The 8,001-nt window shown below is 56.1% G+C and overlaps 1 protein-coding gene across 3 annotated transcripts in view; it reads left to right on the plus strand.

Annotated features, from left to right (window-relative positions):
* Positions 1-6,560, plus strand: part of LOC141242297 (protein phosphatase 1 regulatory subunit 16A-like) — a 28,466-nt gene extending 21,906 nt beyond the window's left edge. For 2 of the 3 annotated variants that reach the window (XM_073668843.1, XM_073668845.1), the window contains exons 6-10: positions 818-943; positions 1,145-1,220; positions 3,841-3,970; positions 4,046-4,205; positions 4,821-6,560. In XM_073668843.1, coding sequence (XP_073524944.1) covers positions 818-943; positions 1,145-1,220; positions 3,841-3,970; positions 4,046-4,205; positions 4,821-5,276 — 948 coding nt within the window. In that variant the 3' untranslated portion in view covers positions 5,277-6,560. The remainder of the gene's footprint in view (positions 1-817; positions 944-1,144; positions 1,221-3,840; positions 3,971-4,045; positions 4,206-4,820) is intronic. The other variant, XM_073668844.1, reaches the window with a different exon arrangement.
* Positions 6,561-8,001: the final 1,441 nt, after the last annotated feature.

Genomic DNA, 8,001 nt, shown 5'->3' on the forward strand with positions numbered 1-8,001 from the left:
ATGCAACGGGAGCGTGTCATTCCCGCCCCAAATGCAACGGGAGCGTGTCATTCCCGCCCCAAATGCAACGGGAGCGTGTCATCCCCGCCCCAAATGCACCGGGAGCGGCTCATCCCCGCCCCTAATGCACCGGGAGCGTGTCATCCCCGCCCCAAATGCACCGGGAGCGTGTCATCCCCGCCCCAAATGCACCGGGAGCGTGTCATCCCCGCCCCAAATGCACCGGGAGCGTGTCATCCCCGCCCCAAATGCACCGGGAGCGTGTCAACCCCGCCCCTAATGCACCGGGAGCTTGTCATCCCCGCCCCTAATGCACCGGGAGCGTGTCAACCCCGCCCCTAATGCACCGGGAGCTTGTCATCTCCGCCCCTAATGCACCGGGAGCTTGTCATCCCCGCCCTTAATGCATCGGGAGCGTGTCATCCCCGCCCCTAATGCACCGGGAGCGTGTCATCCCCGCCCCTAATGCACCGGGAGCGGCTCATCCCCGCCCCTAATGCAACGGGAGCGGCTCATCCCCGCCCCAAATGCAACGGGAGCGTGTCATCCCCGCCCCTAATGCACCGGGAGCGTGTCATCCCCGCCCCTAATGCACCGGGAGCGGCTCATCCCCGCCCCTAATGCACCGGGAGCGGCTCATCCCCGCCCCTAATGCAACGGGTGCGGCTCATCCCCGCCCCTAATGCACGGGGAGCGGCTCATCCCCGCCCCTAATGCACGGGGAGCGGCTCATCCCCACCCCTAATGCAACGGGAGCGGCTCATCCCCGCCCCAAATGCAACGACCTCAGGACTCTGACTCCTCCTCTGTATTACAGCTACACATTACGGCAGCGAATGGTTACGTGGCGGCGGCGGAGCTTCTTCTGGAGCACATGGCCTCTTTGAATGCCCGGGACAGTGATGGTTGGGAGCCGCTCCATGCTGCAGCTTGTTGGGGTCAGGTAAGTGCCCATCCCCTGCGGAGGGAGGCGGGGCCTCGGGCTGCCCGGCGGAGGGAGGCGGGGCCTCGGGCTGCCCGGCGGAGGGAGGCGGGGCCTCGGGCTGCCCGGCGGAGGGAGGCGGGGCCTCGGGCTGCCCGGCGGAGGGAGGCGGGGCCTCGGGCTGCCTGGCGGTGATTTATCACCTGTTCTTGTTTTCCTTAGATGCAGTTGGTGGAGATGCTTGTTGCTCATGGCGCCGACCTGAACGCGAAATCTCTGCTGGATGAGACGCCTCTGGGTGCGGACACGTGATGTAACTGTGTACGGGGGAGATAGTGATGCGATCCTTTTTAAAAAAAAGTTTTAGAAAGTTGTAGAAAGTTGAACCTGTGCGGAGGACGTGCGCATGTCTGAAGCGGCCGGGCTGTGGGTGCAGGCTGCGTCATACAGCAGGCACCTGGGTGTAGAGTTTGGTATGGTAGCTGGGGGTCTTCTAGTGGCCGCCGCGTCTGCCATGTTATCGTACTAAGAAAAACTTCTCTGTGGGCGACTGATAAAAAGGTAGAAAAAAGTCAAATCTCCCGTCTCATCCTAAAACATAAGGAAAGGACGGAGGAGGCGCGAGGTGTCGCTGCGCTCACAGCTGCCCAGCCCGGCGGGAAAGCCCGACCCTGTGTATATATGTATTATTGTGACTGGTGATCAATAGAAAGCCAGAGACCCCTGGGGAACGCCGCCGACTGCCGGATATATATAACGGAAAGCCAGAGACCCCCGGGGAACACCGCCGACTGCCGGATATATATAACGGAAAGCCGGAGACGCCCCGGGGAACGCCGCCGACTGCCGGATATATATATACAGCAGCATGTAAAAGTTTGTGCACCCCTCGTCAGATTTCCTGTTATTGTGAACAGTGAAGCAAATTGAAGATGAAATAATCCCTAAAAGGCCTAAAGTTACAGATGACACATCTCCTTATATGTATTTTAGTTTGTGCCCCCGGCATGGTCAGTACCTAGCAGCGCCCCCGGCATGGTCAGTACCTAGTAGTGCCCCCGGCATGGTCAGTGCCTAGCAGCGCCCCCGGCATGGTCAGTGCCTAGCAGCGCCCCCGGCATGGTCAGTACCTAGCAGCGCCCCCGGCATGGTCAGTACCTAGCAGCGCCCCCGGCATGGTCAGTACCTAGTAGCGCCCCCTTTTGCAGTATCACAGCTTGTAAACACTTTTTGCAGCCAGACAAGAGTCTTTTAGTTCTCGTTTGAGGGATTTTCCTCCGTTCTTGCTTGGAGAATTCCTCCAGATCTGTGAGATTCCTGGGGCATCTTGCATCCTCTATTTTGAGGCCACAGATTTTCAATGATGTTCAGATCAGGGGACTGTGAGGGCCATTGTAAAACCTTCAGCTTGCTCCTTCTGAGGTCGTCTATTGTGGATTGTGACGTGTGTTTAGGATCATTATCTATTTGTAGAATCGTCCTCTTCAGCTTCAGCTTTTTTACAGATGGTGTTATGTTTGCATCAAGAATTTGTAGAAATTTCATTGAATCCATTCTTCCCTCTACTCGTGAAATGTTCCCCGTGCCATTGGCTGCAATACAACCCCAAAGCATGATTGATCCTCCCCCATGCTTAATGGTTGGCAGGATGTTCTTTTCCTGTAATCCTGTGCCCTTTTTTCTCCACACATACCTGTCATCATTGTGGCCACAGAGGTCTATGTTACCTCATCGGTCCACAGGACTTGATATAAAATGCATCCGGCTTGTTTAGATGATCTTTTGCACTTCTGACTTTTATGGTGAGGACGCAGGAGACATTTTCTTCTGATGACTCTTCCATGAAGGCCATATTTGTGCAGGTGTCTCTGGGCAGTAGAACAATGGACCCCAACTCCAGAGTCTGATAAATCTTTCTGAAGGTCTTTTGCAGTTGAGCGGGGGTTCTGATTTGCCTCTCTAGCAATCCTACCAGCAGCTCTCACTGATATTTAGCTTGGTCTTCCAGACCTTATCTTGACCTCCACTGTTCCTGGTAACTGCCATTTCTTAATCACATTTCTAACTGAGGAAAGGGCGACTTGGAAACTCTTTGCTATCTTCTTGTATCGTCTCCTGCTTTGTGGCCTCCACCGTTCTCCGAGCTCGGCAGATGCTTAGAAGACCCCATGGCTGCTGTCTGGTGGCACAAGGTTAGAGGGGGGTTTATAAAGCTGGACATCTGCATCACCGGCCCTTCCTAACGATGATGGTGAAGAAGCCATAACCCCAACAGGCTAATTAAGGTCTGAAGCCTTGGTCAAAGTTATATGAGCATCTCCAAGGGTGCACAAACTTTTGCATCTGCCCATATAAAAATGACATATACATATATAATGTCATTTTTATATATTTTTTTTGCCTAAAATACAAAGGAAATGTGTCATCTATAACTTTTTTTAACATTTAGATAACTTCAACTTGCTTAACTGTTAACAATAATTTTGACCAGGGGTGCACAAACTTTTCCATGCCACTGTATATGTGTGTTACTATGACTGACGATGAATGGAAATCCAGAGACGCCCCCGGCCCGACGTACGCCGCAGACAGCCGGCCCCGCGGCTCCACACAGAAGTGATCTGGTTGTAACTTGCCTTTTTTGTGTTTATTGCGCCCATTTTCCCGCTTATTGGTGTCAGAGCCGCCGGTAATAATTCGTCCTTCGTTCGGCCGCGTTCATGGAGAAATAAAAAAAAAAAACCTGAAGAGAAAAAAAAATAGCAAATGTTTCCAAGGGGATGAAATAAAATTAAAGTGTTCAAGTAGAAAAGAAGTGACTCCGCAGCATGGTGAAGGGTTAATGTAGTCTCCGTTTATTGGGCCCCTGTGCTCCGGTCACGCTCTCTCCGTGACTGCGCCCCTCTGTCTCTCTGCAGACGTGTGCAGTGACGAGGACGTGCGCGCCAAGATCCTGGAGCTCAAGCACAAGCACGACGCCATCAGGAAGTCCCAGGACAAGCACAAGAGCGCCCTCCAGAGGAGAACGTCCAGTGCTGGCAGCCGGGGGTGAGGTCCCTGCTCTGGCGTCAGTATGGCCGCCAGAGTTGAGCCAACCCTGACAATACCACCTTGTGTCCGCAGGAAGGTGGTCCGCCGCGTGAGCGTCACTGAGCGCACCAACCTGTACCGCCGCGAGCACCAGAAGGAGGCAATGGTGTGGCAGCAGCGAGGATCCCGGGAGAGCGAGGGGGAGGCCCAGGAAGAGGAGGAGGAGAGGCCAGCAAAGGCCCAGCAACAGGAGGTGAAGCGTGATGCAGACTGCTGACCCCGCCCTGTGATAGTGAGCAGACTGCTGACCCCGCCCTGTGATAGTGAGCAGACTGCTGACCCCGCCCTGTGATAGTGAGCAGACTGCTGACCCCGCCCTGTGATAGTGAGCAGACTGCTGACCCCGCCCTGTGATAGTGAGCAGACTGCTGACCCCGCGCTGTGATAGTGAGCAGACTGCTGACCCCGCCCTGTGATAGTGAGCAGACTGCTGACCCCGCCCTGTGATAGTGAGCAGACTGCTGACCCCGCCCTGTAATGATAATGAGGAGACTGCTGACCCCGCCCTGTAATGATAATGAGGAGACTGCTGACCCCGCCCTGTAATGATAATGAGGAGACTGCTGACCCCGTCCTGTGATAGTGAGCAGACTGCTGACCCCGCCCTGTAATGATAATGAGGAGACTGCTGACCCCGCCCTGTGATAGTGAGCAGACTGCTGACCCCGCCCTGTAATGATAATGAGGAGACTGCGAACCCCGCCCTCTTACTCTGCTGACTCCGCCCTCTGATGATAGGACGACTGCTGACCCTGCAGCCATCTTTATGGTCCCTCCGCCGCCTCTTACAGTTTCCTCTCCCTTTTAGCAGCCGGAGGCCGAGCCTCAGAAAGTCGAGGTCGATGAGAGAGAAGACAACCAGAAGAATGGCGCAGCCGGGGCAGCTCCGGCATCTGCGTCACAGCGGAATGGCAGCGTGCGGTCCGCCCCTAAACACACCTTCTCCAAGCGCCTGGACCGCAGCGTGTCTTACCAGCTGGCCACCCAGGCGGAGCTCTGCCCGGACCTGAGTCACGAGCGCTCCCACCACACCCTGGCAGAACTGAAGCGACAGCGGGTGGCAGCCAAGGTGCACAAACATGCCCCACCACCACCCCTGCCCAGCCCGGGGCCCCCAGCACAGGAGCCGGACCCCTCAGAGATAACGTCCCCTGACTCAGTCTATTACACTAATGCCAGCGGGGAGCCCCCATTACTGAAGCTCATCGCCCCCGCAGAGGACACCACCCCGGCCGAGAAGAGACCGTGCTGCGGGGTCATGTGACTACCGGAGAGACTGGTGGGGTTATAATGAAGGGCCCCGGGTCCTTGACCAGAGAACCTATTTTTATATGGTGGTTTCAGGGCCCCAGACTCGGTGCCCGCTGGGTCTTCCCGACAGTTTTCTGCATTTTAAGAGATATATTTTTATCTAAAATTTTCTATATAATTTAATATTGTATTAGGGAGGGGGAACCTCTGTTGTCATCACCATAACCCCACCCCTGAGGGGTATAGCCCGACCCCCGAGGTTCTGCAGGCAGAGAAACGTGACCCTGCAGGCCTGTGTGACCCTACAATGTCCCCCTATGTCATGTCACTAATGTCCGTACACTAAAGCCTGGCGCGGGGGACGCAGGTGCTGTAACCATAGCAACCAGCACTACTACAGTCCTAGACAAAAGTCTTCACTCACATTTTCCCTCTTCAGTGTTTTCGCTCTTTTAGTCGCTGTTTCTATGGTTACTGACGGACAATCGTAAACATTCCGCAGGTTGTTACATATGTTAGTGACAAATCCATGAATGTAACGCCTCAATATTCCCGGCAGCACTGCCCCTTATCCTCCCCTGTTCCTGCCCCTTATCCCCCCGCGCTCCTGCCCCTTATTCTCCCGCGCTCCTGCCCCTTATCCCCCCGCGCTCCTGCCCCTTATCCCCCCGCGCTCCTGCCCCTTATCCTCCCGCGTTCCTGCCCCTTATCCCCCCGCGCTCCTGCCCCTTATTCTCCCGCGCTCCTGCCCCTTATTCTCCCGCGCTCCTGCCCCTTATTCTCCCGCACCCCTGCCCCTTATCCTCCGCGCTGCTGCCCCTTATCCTCCGCGCTGCTGCCCCTTATCCCCCCGCGCTCCTGCCCCTTATTCTCCCGCGCTCCTGCCCCTTATCCTCCGCGCCCCTGCCCCTTATCCTCCGCGCCCCTGCCCCTTATCCCCCCGCGCTCCTGCCCCTTATCCTCCGCGTTCCTGCCCCTTATCCCCCCGCGCTCCTGCCCCTTATCCTCCGCGCCCCTGCCCCTTATCCTCCGCGCCCCTGCCCCTTATCTTCCGCTCTCCTGCCCCTAATCCTCCCGCGCTCCTGCCCCTTATCCTCCGCGCCCCTGCCCCTTATCCTCCGCGCCCCTGCCCCTTATCCTCCGCGCCCCTGCCCCTTATCCTCCGCTCTCCTGCCCCTAATCCTCCCGCGCTCCTGCCCCTTATCCTCCGCGCCCCTGCCCCTGGATATCGGCTACTGGGCCGATCCTGATTGATGGCCGCCCATTCTTGTCCTATCAGAGCTCTGAGTTATCACAAGTTTTGGGTTTTGTCGCTTTTTGAGGATTGACCGCAGGGTCTCACTGGGATGAGATTTGCGGAGTTTCTGGCCGTGGACACAAAATGCCAATGATTTGTTCCCCGCTATCACTTTATCCTTGTGACCTCCTCTCCATCATGGGGGGAATAAGCATCATCCCCACATTGTCCTGGATAATGGGAGACGTTGTTCTTGGATCGGTCAGGATCTGCAAAGAAGCCGATATCCAGCTGCCGGGGAAAGGGTGGGAGCTTGGTTACTGACGGACAATCGTAAACATTCCGCGGGTGCGAGCGTCACCGTGTCCCACGGACAGCCGCTGACAATCACATTGCTGCTCACATCCGCCTCTGACAATCGTAACGAGAGAATATTGTTCTATTTCCCGTCACCAGCCGGTTTCTGGTCTCTGTGCACACTGTGCGTTCTGTCACCGTGTCTGCCCCCTCGATCCGGCCGCCGCTCGTATATTCACCCGCAGCCGGCAGTCTCACCGCAGCGCCAGTCACCAGCAGCGAGTGCGGCCCACGTGGGCATGGAGACGGGAGCATTGCACAAGTATTCACACCCTTCACATCCTCTATAGTATTGAGAATTCTTATGTTAGGAAACAGTCCAAGCTGCCCCCGGGCTGTGCCCCTCTTCTAGGGGTCACCAGCCCGTGCCCCTCTTCTAGGGGTCACCAGCCCGTGCCCCTCTTCTGGGGGTCACCAGCCCATTCCCCACACCGCACAATGTTGCCCCCTCTCTTGGAGTCGCATACTCACTGGCCTGTGCCCCTCTTCTGGGGGTCACCGGCCCATTCCCCACACCGCACAATGTTGCCCCCTCTCCTGGGGTCACATACTCGCTGGCCGGGAATGTGAGCTGAGGGTCTCGTTCGACCCAACCTTAAAGGGATTGCACAGGACTAGACAGATGGCGGCTCTCCTGCGCACGGCGTCACTCCATGGGTTGTGTCGGGTACTGCAGCAGCGCACGGCCTGACACGATCCCTACAGTCAAGATCCCTACAGTCAAGCACAAATTCAGGCTATTGCTCCCTGGTATCAGCCATATCATGTCTACTGTATGGTGACGTGTAGGAACTACCCTGCCACCGTGATCTGTGCGTTATATCACACAGATGTGACTGAGATCAGCCGCTGCTCTTATTACGCTCCAGCACTGATGGAAGCCGCGGACTGCTGGGTTACCGGCCCTTTAAGTGCTTTTTTTCTTATTGTGATTTCATATAATATAAATCTTAATTTTATCCAGAACTTTCCCTCTTGTGATATTTAATGTCTTCGTTCACTTTCCGGACAAACGTCTCATCATGTGACTCCTGCCCCATGAGAGAACTGCGAGGATCGGGCGAGAAAGTGCCATAGGGGCGGAGTCATTGCAGGAAGGAAAGATCGCTGGAGAGGGGCAGGCTCATCACTGGAGAGGGGCAGG

This window comes from Phyllobates terribilis, unplaced genomic scaffold (assembly GCF_046119375.1).
Source record: "Phyllobates terribilis strain yellow unplaced genomic scaffold, ASM4611937v1 Scaffold_1037__1_contigs__length_458829, whole genome shotgun sequence".
Classification (NCBI taxonomy): Eukaryota; Metazoa; Chordata; class Amphibia; order Anura; family Dendrobatidae; genus Phyllobates; species Phyllobates terribilis.